The 15131-nt window shown below is 40.8% G+C and overlaps 1 protein-coding gene across 3 annotated transcripts in view; it reads left to right on the top strand.

Moving 5' to 3' along the window:
* The window catches only part of LOC111187202 (calmodulin-binding transcription activator 1), a 54282-nt gene that overhangs the window by 34482 nt on the left and 4669 nt on the right, over positions 1–15131 (top strand). For 2 of the 3 annotated variants that reach the window (XM_089901867.1, XM_089901865.1), the window contains 3 exons: positions 371–442; positions 3607–3800; positions 4588–14667. In XM_089901867.1, the coding sequence (XP_089757993.1) occupies positions 371–442; positions 3607–3800; positions 4588–4819 (498 nt within the window). In that variant the 3' untranslated portion in view covers positions 4820–14667. Of the gene's footprint in view, positions 1–370; positions 443–3606; positions 3801–4587; positions 14668–15131 lie in introns of those variants that run through there. The other variant, XM_089901866.1, reaches the window with a different exon arrangement.

Raw genomic sequence — 15131 nt, 5'->3', positions numbered from 1 at the left:
AAATAAATAAATAAAAACAAAAGTAGAGGACTTGGTGTTATCTTAGGAAAGACAGCAGAGAGCGGAAATTTATAAGGACAAATAGTGCAATACCTAATTCTTTAAATACTTTGAAAATGAATATTGTTTTAGGCCTCCTAACATCCAAATATGATGGTTCTATTTAGAAGCAGGAATAATAAGAGAGTTATTCTGTAAATTCATTTTTTTAATTTATCCTGATACTAACTTATCACTGCATTTTGGTAAACCTCTGGTCTCAGTTCTGAGAAAGTCAATTAAATGAGTCATGATTCCATTTAAGTCTTGGGAATGTTGCATATTTTATACTACATCATTATTTCTTTTCTTGCCTCACTTTCCCTTGAAGGGCCGACCCTTGCGGGAGCAGCAGGAAGTGGCAGCAGCTGTCATTCAGCGTTGTTACAGAAAATATAAACAGGTGAGCCAGCTTCTGGGTCGCCATGGGAACGTGCCTTATTCACACAGCATCCAAACAGGCCTGGGGGGGGTCTGGTGTGTGGTTCGGCAAAGAGCACAACATCCAGTGCCTGATCCAAAGACTGACTTTGAATTGCCTTGATTAAAAGCCAAAGGAGGGCTTCCCTGGTGGCGCAGCGGTTGAGAGTCCGCCTGCCGATGCAGGGGACCCGGGTTCGTGCCCCGGTCCGGGAAGATCCCATATGCCACGGAGCGGCTGGGCCCGTGAGCCATGGCCGCTGAGCCTGCGCATCTGGAGCTTGTGGTCCGCAACGGGAGAGGCCACAACAGTGAGTAGGCCAACATACCGCAAAAAAAAAAAAAAGAAAAACCAAAGGGAAATGTGCCAGAAGGGAAAAAAACAAAAACAAGCAAACAAAAAGCCACCTGCAACTAATGCCGCAAAATAATTTTTGTTCAGATCGTTGGCCTCTTAGTGGTATCACCTGCCTGCAGCATTGGTCTGATACGGAGGAAGTTATTTGTGTCTGAAATAAGGCTCTGTGTCTCAGTCATTTTACCTATAAACTATTTAGTAATTAAAGAACTCAAGGGAATTTAATATGGTGATTGGAGTAGGTAAATACTAATTGTTATCGTTGGCCTTGAATTATATACATTACATAATCCTTAGCGGTTTTTCCTTTTGGCTTCTTCTTATCCGATTTAAAATGAAGAATTGTAAAAATCTGAAGAGGCCCAGAATATCTTAAACCGTTTTGTATTCCTTAGTTAAGTGTCGCAGGAAGAGTATCTGAGTTACTCTTTCGTGCAGTATTGCTATTTCTGAAACTACCCGCAGGGTCATGTAGCTCCCATCAATGGGGAAGAGAGCACCTAGCACGTCCTGGATCTTTTATGCTCATCATCTCATTTTCTCCTTACAAAAATATCTGAAGTAAACAATTTTATTTCCATTTTGCAGATGAAGAAGCTGAGGCTCAGAGAGATTAAGTAAATATTAGACCTTTCTAACCACCTAGGTGGTGATAAAATGTTAAAAATTGCCGAATTGAGTCCTGACCGGTTCATACAATAAAACTCGGTCCTGTCAGTAGATTCTAGAACCTTTTATTAGGTTGTGCTTTCGGTAGGTCTTACATTTTTGTTTAAGGAATGTATACCAGCCACACAGAAATCCAGGATTCTGTTCCCTTGTTATTTCTAGCATTTGTCTGATTCAGGTTGCCATTCTCAGGTTTCTTTAGGATTAAGCTCTAACGGTGAGGGGCGGGGAACCTCTTTAGCTTATAGCCGATCGAGTTCGTGATCCCAGGAAATGAAGGTTTATTGTGTAAACGCTGACACCACAGTCCCTGTAGCCCCACAGCAGGGAACCATCCTGGCTTGTTGTTAGCCCGAGCAATACTCAGAATCAAGTTTCAAGTCTGTGATTTCAGCAGGTATTAATTCCAAAACGTGAGTTTGTTTTTTTTTTTAATCCCCTCCCAAAGAAGTGTTGGCTACAACCAGAAAGTCGGAAGGCATTTAAAAAAAAAATACTGACAAATATAAGACAAGTATTTTGGAAGATGGAAGGCATGAAGATAGCCAGGTTGCCTTTTTTCCTTTTTTTTTTTTTTTTGGTTGGGAGTTTCATTGGTTCTGGTTCTGGTTTTTCATTTCCTTCTATTCGGCAATCTAACATTAATCTTGTATTTTCTGTTTCTCCCCCAAGCTGACATGGATAGCCTTGAAGGTAATGATACACCCAAGTCCTCTCACAAACCATTCCACCAGAGTCACACACTTCACACCCATCACCAGCTACAAGAAGGGGCCATTAAGATGGCACGGTCATTCCGTAGGCATACCCCCCTCGCCCGGCCACCTCACCACAGCACATCTATCCTCTGGGGACCACGTGGTGATGCCGTTGCAGTGGGTTTCAGCAGTAACAGTCATTGGACATTTTCTTGGCCAGTGTCCATCTAAACAATCCATCCAAAACAATTGCCGTGAACCCTGTGAGCCACTGAAGATGTTTCCCTTTTTCCCATCGTGCTTCACCGTGGCCCGGGAGGTTCTGACTATGCAGAGCGCACGGGTCAAGGCGATGGAAACGCTGTAGGATGCAGCATCCTTGTCTTAAAAGACTTTTGGCCAAATGAAAATGTCAGGCGGGTCAGATAAGACTAAACAGGATTCTTGCAGAAGGGCCCTGTGTCTGTTTCCTTTCCTCACTCCACCTCGTACATGCAGAGAGATACTTAGGCACAGGGATTTTCTGAGGAATACTTGTCCCTCTGATGGTAAGTTGCCTTCTTGTGAGCAAAGCGCTTCTCTGTGACTTCCTGTCCCCAGACTTGTAGTCTGTGTCGTTAGCAATCTGGACATAGTCTTTTTTAAAATCTGGAGAGCTCTGCATTTTTCCTGCCTGGACTCTGATAGGGAAGAGGACCCATCCTCCCCGCACCGTGCCTTCATGCCTCACTTTCCATCTCTGCGGCAAGCTGGCCGGAGGGTGCTGGGCCTGGCTCCCAAGCCATCCCCGGCTCCGGGGCCGCTTTCCAAGTTTCATGGCTTCACCCCACTGTCGGTCTTACGAGCATTAATCTTTTGCAGGTTAAAATGGCTTAAAGGTGTCAGCGTTTCATGATAAGCCTTGTATTTGGGACCTTGTAACTCAGAAATTTGTCGAGGGGAATGCTAGTTAGAAATCAGATGCTGACTGCTAAGTAGATTTGTGTTTGGCAGGAATTGGGAGGCATCCAATTAAAAATGGGAGGTTAATTTAAAATGTTTCCAAATTGGATAGGAAATATTCGTCTTCAGCATTTCAAGTTTTACCTCCTAAATAATACTTTTTCGATTCCTAAGTGTCTCAGTTTATTGCCATTAAAACTTTTTTCCAAAAAGGGCAAACAATCTTGATATTTGGGGGGGAAAAAACCCACATTTAAATCAATGCATTGTCTGAAGGAAACCCTTAAAGTAACATTTTGCATTTTGGAAAGGTAGGTGAAAAGATGCCTAGTTTGCCTCTTTAATGATGCACCCCCAGAGAATATGAAAAGAAAGGGAAAAGTTTTCCTTCTTGCCGTCCCCACCTGGTGGGCTCAGAGGACACCCAGGCCTGCGTGGCCCCCCTTGTTACTGCTGTGCTTCTTCTTGTTCCCCCTGCAGTATGCACTTTATAAAAAGATGACACAGGCTGCCATCCTGATCCAGAGCAAATTCCGAAGTTACTACGAACAAAAAAAATTTCAGCAGAGCCGGCGTGCTGCTGTGCTGATCCAGAAGTTTTACCGGAGTTATAAAAAGTGTGGCAGGAGACGGCAGGCTCGGCGGACGGCAGTCATCGTACAGCAGAAACTCAGGTGGGTCAAGATTCGTGACGGCCAAGAGAACCCCAACTGAGTCGAAAGAACTGCCCCTTGTTGACACGCAGGCCTGTACAAGGAGTAAAGCATCTTGCAGCTCTTTTCTTCCCAGAGCAGTCTAGATGTCACGTGTTTGTAGAGTTACACCTATCCTCTTTGCCTGTTTTTGTCTATTTAGCTTCTCCTTTCTCTCTGCCCACCCCCCATCCAATCATTTTGATGCCACCACCCAGTTTCACCTTGTATCAGAGTCTGGCTGGACCACAGTTCCTACTCAGAAAGGTGGCACTGTAATATAGTCGTCTAAATTGTAGCGTTTCTATACCTAAGACCTTGGGAGAGTAAGAAGTACTAAGCCACTCCATTTTGAAGAGTGTAATAAAAACTTCTAGCACAGGAAAATACACTCACGAAAGAAGTTTAGAAAATAATAGCCCAAAGAGAGTGGCAAACACAGGCGAATCAATTTCTAAACCGAGAAAGTCCGTCTAATGCCTTTTTGAACAAACGATCTTATAAAGACTTGGGACAGAACAGTTACAGGACATCTTATCTTTAGTCTTTCTATTATCTCCCTCCAAGTAGGTGAAAGTGTATGTAGTGCCCTCCTTCCTTCTCCCCCAGTGATGCCCAGACTCAGAACCATAAAATAGGCTTGTGCTGTTGGATTTGCCACATGAGCTGTTTGGTTAAGAGTTTTCTCTCACCGCTGACCTGCTTTCAACTTTCGCACATGAAGCTTTACACCTTCTCGTGACAGTAATTCATATTCTGGCTTTTTCAGGAGCAGTTTGCTAACCAAAAAGCAGGACCAGGCTGCTCGAAAAATAATGAGGTTTCTACGCCGCTGTCGCCACAGGTACATTAACCCTCATCCCGACATTTTCCTCGTCGAGAATAATAAAACCACCCTCATCGCCTTAACCACTCATGAACTCCTTGGTGAAGCTAATCCCCCACAAATAATCAGGGTACACGTCCCAAATGACACTAGGATAACAGAACTCTTTAACTAGGGACTGAGTTGCTGCCATAAGAATACCGGTCGCTATTCCAGACGATGCTGTGTAGAGATTGAACCACGGAGATCATGCCAGTGTTTTTGTTTTAATTTGGGTGCGAGGACAACTTAGTCAGACTGGCTTTTCATTCCAGATTTTCCTTTAGCAGTGTGTTCTTCAATCTAAACCCTTACTGTGCTAACGTGTGTCCAAACAGAAAAGACACAGAGTTTCTATTCTGAAGGAAAGGTTGGGACACCACTAATGCCATCCAAATTTTCTGATGTAGAATTTCCACTAAATAGTTGGTGCCCTCTACTGGCCGTGTCAGAGCTAACACCCTCCATCAAGTGATCAATTCCAGCTAGTCTGTGATGAGAAACAGGAGAGGTGGTCAGAATGAAACTGGGCAGGGCAGGAAACACACCCGAGACAGAGGCGCATTTCCAACTAGAAGTGGGCTCCGGTGACCCCAGCATCTTCCTGCAGAGCTACGCCAGGGGAGTTTCTCTTTGTTTTCCTGAGTTTGGGATGCCTTGGTGAAGACGAGGTCCTTAACTCAGATTTTGGGGGCTGGTGAACCGTGTTTTTCTTTTCTTTGCTTGGGTTAATATTCCGGCCTGACCTGTGTGACATTGGCCGACTGAGCTGTGTTTAGATGGCTCTCCACGTAGTTTTGTCGCTTCTCTGTGCATCGGGAGCTATGCAGTTTACAGACCCAAACTTGAAAGCAAGCTCTTTAATGTCTGATTTCCTCTTTCCTGTTTAATTGTACCCAAAGCCCGAGTGTCCAGGTGCAGTTTGATTCCTCAGAGGTTTCACTTTCGTTTTTTTTCCCCTCAAACTGTCTACTTGCTAACTTTGACAGTATTCTAACTTTGAGACTTACTAGGGGTTAACTGGCTACTTGTGTGCACTTTTACTTAAATTAACAAAATAATTCGTTTACATGACCATGGAAGGGAATGTGGACAGAACCACACACATGCACAGTGATAAAAACTTTTAAAGGAACATTTTTTAGGTTATATACGGTGTTCTCTAGCTAGAATGCTGCCAGGGCAGCTCATGCACATTTACCGTATTCCTCCGCAGGGCGTTTGCTCTCCACCCACGCAGTGATGGGGTTTTCCCCGTGACGCTAAGCAATGAGGTGCCCATATCAATACTCTGAAATAGCAAGTCTTGTTAGGAAATGCATATCAGAATATGCGGCATGGCCAGGACGTAATGAAATGAATCCTCCAGGCCTTACCAAAGTCAGTCTCTGTTTCCTTATTACTTACTCATACCTTTGACTTAGCCTTAGGGGACTTGCAGCCAAATAGAGGAGTTGATTTTCTTCCTTTGGTGAAAATATCAAGGCCTTACCTGGACCCTTTGCCATATGTTCTCACACGTGCTCACACTCTTCTCCCCTTTTCCTCTTCCTCCTGCGAAACAAAAAACCCAGGAGGATTCAATCCAGCACTGCTGAGTCTGTGATTAACGCTTTCCTAGCAGGTTTTATCTTCGAGGAAATCGCCTCCACGCGGCTCTTCCTTAAGCCACGTCAAACAAATGTTCACAAGTTAAATTCTCCTTGGTTCTTCTGGTCTTATCCTCAAACTTTGAAAATATGTATAGGTAATGCCACCTTGGTCATTGTGAGCAAAACTACATAAAGTCCCATGCTCATTTTCTTCTTCTTCTTCTTTTTTTTTTTTTTTTGGCCAAAGCCTACCATGTTTACATTTGGTGAACTGAGTGAATTGAGAGGGTAAGATATTTAAGCAAAACATAAACGCCTGAAAGGCTGCTTCCCACAGAAGGCTGAACGAAGGAATCGTCTCACTCATGTTTTTAGAGTTCTCCTTTTGTAAACAAGTAGAAAAGCATTTCATGAGGATTTTGCCTTTCTTTGGTCCATATTTTAACCAGTAATATCCTCATGAAGCTAATAAGTTTTTTTATGAAGAGAGCATCAGATTATGGATCTGAATTTCTGTTCATTATTTGGGATTAAACAATGACCCCTACTGGCTCTTTTCTTTGCTTGCCCTTTGATATTCCAGATGCTAGAAAAATGTGCAGGCAAATTGGAATAAAACCTTTGTCTACTGACTGTGTAAGGTCACTATTCACTTTCCATTCCCATATATTCAATGAAGGAACCTGAAGAAATCTTGAAAAATCTATCCTGGAAGTTTGAACTCATTTTCCCTAGAATGAGTGTCACCCTGTTGCCATTCTGGGTTATTGAATATTATTTTAAGAGAAACTGTCATCTGTGTTGTCCCCTAGAAGCATTAAAATAGGAAACCTCATGTGACACCCTCTCAGAAAAGGTAGGTAGGAAGTGGCTTCAGGAATCAATAAGAAGTGTCCCATTTCCTTAAGGATTTTGCTCAGTCATGGACCCCAACATTTTTAGACTAAAAAATAAATTGGTGAATTTCCTACCTGCTCATTTCACATATCCCACCACCACTCTCCTTTTCTTTTTTTTCCAAAAACAACCAAAAAAGGAACCCTTTATAGTCTTTTTTGTTGAAATAAAGCTATTTATAAGATTTCTGTTGTGACCCTCACATGCTAATAGCTCTTTGGTGTTGTTTTACTGTCCAAAGCCCCCTGGTGGACCATAGGCTGTACAAAAGGGTGAGTTTAGCTGCCTGCTAGCCAGTTTCTCTTTATCTTCCATTTTCAATATTTTGCTTTTTGCTTGCTTGCATGGGGCTGCAGTCTAGGTATGCCCGTAAAGTTTCACATCCATTTCGAATGAAATAAGATAAAAACTAACCCTAATTACTAACACTGCTACTTTATACAACAGGAAAACAGTCACATACAACCATAGACATACAAATGCATGAGCAAGTGAAAGGGAGGGCCTTCTGAAGCCACCGCAGGGCATGCGTAGCACTTGGTGGGAGAAGCCTTCAGTGTAAAAAAAACAGTGGCTGGTGGGACAAGTTTAAATCTCAACAAGGCTGCACTAGAACAAAGCCTTAAGCAAGTGGTTATTTGCGATGAAAATAATCTGCCACATGAAATTTGACTACTGCCGTGTCAAAATTTCTAAAGGAAAAAGGCTCACTAGGCAATACTGTTGCTTTTCTTTTAACTCATCTATTTCTTGTTTAGAGTTACATAGTTTCATTTTCTAACTCTCCCTTTCCCTGGTGCTGTGAGGTAAGTCAGTACCCAGAGCTGCCCTTTCTGAACCAACTCAGGACATTCATGATCCAATAGGGAACAAACCTGACTTCCAGCATTTAATGACAGCGCTGAAGAAAGACAGGGTGGTGTGAAGTGTCCGAAATCTGTATATTCTATATTGCAGTCAAGATTGGATGTTCCGAGAGAATCTGTGTTTTAAAGAAATGATAGTGAGTGGGTGTTCAACGGACATCCATGAGGTTTTAGAATGTGATGCAGATTTCTAAGTATGAAGACGTGACTGTAACACATCTTAAGTTATAATAAACGGTTTACTGGCAGAAAACTGGTTTTTAAAAGCCAGGAATTGAACTCACCAAACTCACACTTGAATTTAGATTAACTTGACAACTTTTGTCTTAAGAGAAGGTGCATTTAAAATCTAACGTGACAAAAAACTAAGGTAAAATATAACATGGCGGTTAGCTCTATCAACTCAGCTACATCCAGCACCCTCCCTTCTCACCTTACACTAATACCGTATTTGGTCATTGGCAAGATTTCAAAGAAAAGATCGTGCTTCAGAAAAAAATCTCCAACTTCTAATGTCTCTGGAGAGATCATTTCCCGTATCACTACATTTATGTTGATGGTAATATTTATTCACTATAGTTTAAGCCAAGTGTCCAAAAACATTTCCTTAAAAGGCCAGATAATAAATGTCCGTTGCAATATAGTAGTTCCCCCTTAGCCATGGGGGATACGTTCCAAGACCCCCAGTGGATACCTGAAACCGTGGATAGTACCGAATGCTATGTATACGTGTACATACACACTATGTTTCTCCTATACTAACAGGCAGGTAGCGTATACGGTGTGGATGCGCTGGACAAAGGGATGATTCACGTCCCAGGCAGGACAGAGTGGAGCAGTGTGAGATTTCACCATGCTACTCAGAACAGCACACAATTTAAAGCTCATGAATTATTTATTTCTGGAATTTTTCATTTACTGTTTTCAGACCGCAGTTGACCAATGGGTAGCTGAAACCTTGAAAGCAAAACCATGGATAAGGGGGAACCACTGTTCTTAGTTCTGCCACTGGAACATGAAAACAGCCACAGACAATCCAAAAATGAATGGTTGTGACTGTTCTAATAAAACTGTATTTATACACAGACCTGCATTGGGCTGGACTTGGTCCATGGGCTGTAGTTTGCCAACCTGGGGTGATAGGAGAATTGAGTTTTTGTAAGTTCTTCCTAAATCAAAACCTTATCCCTGTAAAAGGTCTGAAGCCTCACCTGTTGAAAACCATGGATAGTCACTGAAGGAGAAATTTGTTAAAAAAATAATAATAAAGCAGCTACTTGCCTTTGTAAATTTAACTAGTCAGACCTCTCTAGAATTAGACAGTTGCTTACAATTAAAATATTTTAGGTCCCATGTAGTGGCGCTGGCTCAGTGATGTCTGTGTTTGAAATATAAGAGAAAAGGGGGGCACAAATGTCCATTTTTCTAGTCCCTCTCTCTCTCTGCATACATAGATAATATCTCTTTCCATTAGAAAAAATCCTCCCAGAGAACAGGTGCATGCCCTAGTATTCAATTTAACTATAAGTTGTAGTATCTTGCATGTTATATGCAATTTATATCGTCCGCTGCAAGGATCCAACATTTTAGTAAAAGCGGTTGCTTATGCACCTTTGAAGCCTGTTAGGTTCTGGTATGTTAATGATCATTTTCAAGAGTACATTTTCTAAAAGTGCTTTTCCATGCCAACCAGAGTCCCCACCTTAACTTCCTGAATGCTCGCTGCATTCCGCTGTGAGTTCCTAAAACTCCTCCTCATGCGTGGAAAGTTGGATTTTCATAACATCCTCTATGCCACTCAGTCTTAGGGGGTTTGAGAGAGAGGAACTCAGAAGCTTTCAGGTTTCTTCCAGTGTGGTCATTGTTCTCTAACGTATGAATTGAGGAACAGCTTAGCTGTGTCTTGTCTAATTCCCAGTAGGATCTCTCATCCATCGGAGAAGTCATGATGGTCCTCCAAGAGTCCCCAAGTTGAAGTTACCCTTGGGAGGCAGGACATTCTCCGAGGAGGATTTATATTCCTGGAATTTGTGTCAAAGAAGCTAATATACTTACCAGTGTATAAAGTATACCATATTTAAGACATTTAAGGTTTACCTATCCGAAGATAATATTTGAAAAATGAAGAATTACATTTTACGGTACAGTACGTGTAACATATGATTTGACCCCAACTTTTTTTTTAGCCTTTTTTTTTTGACCCCAACTTTTAAGTTAATGAAGCAGCAGGATGTCTAAAAGGGGAGGTGACGTCAATTATCAGAATTAGGGTCCAGCTGGCTAACTCCAGCAGCAGAGCAATCAGAAAATACCAATGTGTCTTCAAATTTTCAGCCTCAGGGAAAGCTAAGAAAAAGCCCCCAATGGTCCTCACCGAAGCCAGCTCATTTTCACTCAGTCGTTCCTCCAGACTTGGCCCCTAATTTACCCAGTAACTTAAAATGAAGTCATCCAGTTCCTAATACCGTCAAAGGGATTTGTTTTGTCTTGGACACAATAACTTGTCAAGAGAAAACATTATACACAGAGAGATGTTTGCATCAACAGTTTTAATTATTTTTCTTAGTTCACTTAGGTGTTATACTAGTTCAGCCAATGACTGAAGGATTTCTAAGGTTGAAGAAATATTTAAGTGCTCTGGCTGAGAATGCTATATTCCAGTTGGATTTTGAATATCTTGAACAGGGTGTTATTCAGTGTTACAGCAGAAAACCAAGATGCCTCAGGTGTAAAGGAAATAGTAAAGAGCTGAATTATATAACAGGTTTGTCCTCAAGGTATTGAGACTAGAAAGGACAATGCCTTAGACAAATTTCTTCTTTCCCTAGTGAGATCAGATTCCTGTGAGAGGGCTTTATAACCTAAAACAGTCCCTGCAGGTACTGTAAACAGTAAGACTCCTGGTATTGAAATAACCGATCTCTTGTAAATTGCTGGCCTAGTTACCCATGTTCAATAAAGGTGGGTGAAGCCATCCAACTGGAATAAAAAGAGCCCTGATTGGAGGAAGAAGAGATAACACTTTCTGGTCACCAATTTTTAAACAACAGGTTTTCTCTCTATTTGACAACTGGGTTTCCAAACACTTAACGGGGCCAGATGCTGCTAGTTATCTTGGTAAGTAGCGTGGACAGCACCGATTCTTGAGAGCAGCCCTGCAAAATATCTTCAGTGGGTCACTAGCAAGTTCTGCGGGTCACACTTAGACTTTTTGTGTTGTTCTCTACACGTTGGTCCAAGGGGCAGTTCTCTAACAATGCCTGCAAGTGAACTGTTTGAGAAAAGTAACAGTGCTCTGTCAACAGCTTGGATGTCACACTTCCGTAGTTAAATTTGACGTGAGGTGTGGTTTCCAAATGGCCCAGTCTGCTCGGTAAGGAGTAAGCGATGAAGGTGGGGTGCGTCATCTAATTTAAATCTCCAAAGTAATTCTGTCTTACTTGCCTCTTTTAGGAAATGAATCTTTGGGGAACACAGTGGCGTGTGTTACATTGCAGACAACATGCTCTGTGTCATTCTTATTGGGCCTCTCTGTCTTTTTTGTTTTGCAATCCAAATGAGATTTCTGGAAAATGGCAAGACCTCTCTTTTCCTAAACCCCCCCCACGAGCTATTGCAGCTCTCAGAGCAACAGGTAACTAAGCAGAGAGCCGCATCTGGCTGCCCTGTATATTTCTGACGTCCAGCATTGCGAGAATATACCTGCCAAAGTCCACTGACTCATGACACATTTCCCTGGCTGAGCATTACTGAGTAGATGTTAACGAAGCCGCTTTGCCTAATGCTTTACCCATGGAGCCATTGTTCGCTACGAGTCTCTGAAGCAGGCCTACTTCATTTATCCATAAACGATCATGGGACGTCTGATGGAAAGAAACCCCGTGGGCTTCTGCTGGCTTTCAGTGCTGTTGCTTACCACATCACTTCAGTACATTACAATGCAACATGGTTTGGGTTTGGGTTTGAGCTGAGACTGCAACAATATCCGAAAGATTATTTTCAGCCTATAGAGTGCTTGGGGGAAACCCTGGGCTTGTCTTTAATTTTAATAGTTGGATGGTCACAGGTCGAAGTCGTGCTATTCTAATTACCGTAATTCAAGCCAGGAACACGAGCACCATTTTCGAAGTTAGTGATGCACAGTTCAGAAACGTGGTCCTGGCAGCTCTCCTTATAGTAGCAATTGCCTTGTGCCCACAGAAGCCACAGCTCCTATGTTGTATTAATTGTCTTCACAGTCTCAAGGAAGACTGCTCTGCCTGTCTTCCATGTGAGGAAATTCAGAAGTAAGTGTAATTATCACGGGATTTGTTTTTAGATAACCTGGACGTTATTAGACTCAGTTCTTTCCTAGCCCTGAATGAGGCTAACACTTACAATTCTTTAAGAGAATCCAAAACTCAGTAACCCTTAGCTGAGTGTGTGTAACGTAATGTAACAGAAGTTTACTGGACCTCTGTATTCTCAGTTCTATAGATACAGTGACTACAGGTACAGAATTTTCAAGTATCATTCCAATTTCAAAAATTCTGCTCTACCTTTACCAAGTTTTCACACTGAAAATATGTTTACAATATAGGTAATATCAATGAAACTAGCTCAATCGATTTTTGGTTTTGGTCTATAAAATTTATTTTTTTTTTCCCCTCCACTGAACTTTTCAATTGTTCTTTTATGTCACATGACTACAACATTTGTAAGAAACAGTAGTAGTAACAGATGGATAGAAAAACATCTTAGAAATTTTTTTAAAGAATGACAAGCAGAAATAATTATTGTGAAGGAAACACATACTCACTGTAGTACATTTTGGAAATACAAATTAGTAAGGAAAATCACCCAGAGATGATAACTGTCAAACTTTTTGTATCTTTCTCGTGGTAGAGGCATTTTCAGTTAACCTATGCCTTTTAGTCATTATTCGTGTCTTGAATGACTGAGACAAGGCGGCCACACATCTCTGTGACTATTTGAAACGCTCTGACTTGAAACATCTGTCTCTTAGAACGTACTAACAAAAGTTCTAGTATCAGATGCTGTTTTCATTCACTTCAGTGAACAGAATTAATTGTCTTCTGTTCCTTTGGAGGCAGCATCACAGTCAAACATATTTTACCCAATTGACATTTGATTTAAAGCAAAACAAAACAAAAATTTAGGCACCGCTGTCTTATCCTAATAATCTACCCTCAAGTAACATAAACCTCCACTTGTGATTTCAGTAGTGCAGACTGTAAAAGTCTCTCAAGTTCATCTAAACTTGCAGAGGTAAGTTAACACCAATATGATCTGCAAATTGGAGAATGAGGCTAAAAGTCTTCGGTTGCCTTGATTCTTAGACCCATTCTTTTCATGTTTCAGATCTACTTCAGTCGTAAAATTCATAAGTACGTTTTATGTGGAGGTATTTTTTTTCCTCCAAAACATTGTAATAGAATCAACATAGGGTCTTATGAAGGATGACGTCTTAGAATTGAGAAAATGTAATTGTCATCACCAGTTTCAACAACGTACTCATCTCATGCCATGGAAATTTTCCAAATGCATGTATTTTTGTACAGACTTTTAGGAAAAGCAATAAAATAAGAATTGGGTTTAAAAATGTTTTTTTCTTGTTGTCGCCCTGAGATACTGTTTGAGGCAGCAGAGTGGAGGAGTGAAGTCAGACAAACCTGGCTTCAAATCCCCACTCTGCCATTTATTAACTATATAATTTGAGGTAGGTTGCTCAATTCCTGTAAATCTCAGGTTCTACGTTTATGAACTGGAGATGATTCTGATATTGTGAGGACTAAAATAACGCAACACATACTAAGGAACCCATGTAGCTCTTGGAACATCAGTGTTCTCTTCCTTTTTTCCTAATTTCTCCTTTAACAACTTCCCGTAAAAAAAAAAAACTTCCTGTGCCATTTTTAACTCATTTCAATATTATGTATTTCTAACGCTAGTAGACTGTGAAAACTGCGTAATGAAACTAAAAACTAAATTCTCCAGTGGAGTTCAGGAGTTAGGAAAGCCTAGAAAATTGGAATGTCTGAAAATTGGAATTTCTCATTTTTCCTGAATAGACAGTCATGGTCATTCTGTGTGTGGACGTGCATCTCTCCTTAACTTAATGCTATGTGAGGCTAACACTAGCCTTATAGCAGAGTGTTTACGTGGTAACTTTAAAACCTTATGAAAACTTAGTTGACATTTTAATTAGCTCAGAAAGAAACTGCCAAAAAAACTGCAGAAACAAATGTGACCATTTTAACTAAAAAAAAAAAAGTTTATGTTATACCCACCGCGACCAGCTGGTTACAGACTCTTTGGTATGAAACTATATAAAACATTTCTGGTTCATAGTTCACGCTCCTTTTTATTTCATCCCAATGATGAACTTAAGATTTTTAAAGCCTTCCTGTTCACGCTAGCAAAATTGTGAATGGAGATCTTTGTGTTTATGCTCTCAGGCTTTGAGTTCAGAATTCTTCAAATTCTAGAAATCTCATCAGTGATGGAGTCTCTGTTGCACATTTGTGAATGAGTCCTGTACTAGTGCAGAAATAAAATGTCGTATTTGAAGTAGCATGCACATTTTGCCGTAATTCAGCAAGGAGGTCTGCACAAGTACAGATACATTGCATGCCCAGAAGTAAAGGTGGCATCAGTGCATGCCTTGCATTTTTCCAGCCAAAGGGCTGTTAGTATAGATATTGCATGTTTAAAAATTGAACACAGAATATAGCATGTTTCAATTTTTAAAAAGCCATTTATCAAGTATGCATGTCCAAAATTAGGGACCTATAATGATGCACATATCTGTACTGCAATATGATCCAAGTCACCTGAAAATTTAATAATCCATAGTATACTTAATTCTAAAGTTTAAATAATACCTGGATCCAGTTACGAATATAACAATGTATTCTAAATGTACCTATTAAGAAAGAAGGCTTTAATAGTTTCGAAGATATACTGTTTGATCAAGCTGAGCTTGGTGTACTTAGTAAATAATCAGACAAATAAGTACGTTTTCAAACATTATAATTCTTTTTAGTATTGATAAAGTGAGAAAGCTTTTTTTCTGAAAGAGAGCATCTTCTCT

Source organism: Delphinapterus leucas, chromosome 1, assembly GCF_059928025.1.
Source record: "Delphinapterus leucas isolate spDelLeu-1000000601 "Yukka" chromosome 1, BTC_Dleu_Yukka2, whole genome shotgun sequence".
NCBI classification, from domain to species: Eukaryota; Metazoa; Chordata; class Mammalia; order Artiodactyla; family Monodontidae; genus Delphinapterus; species Delphinapterus leucas.
This window is presented reverse-complemented; position numbering and strand designations above follow the sequence as displayed.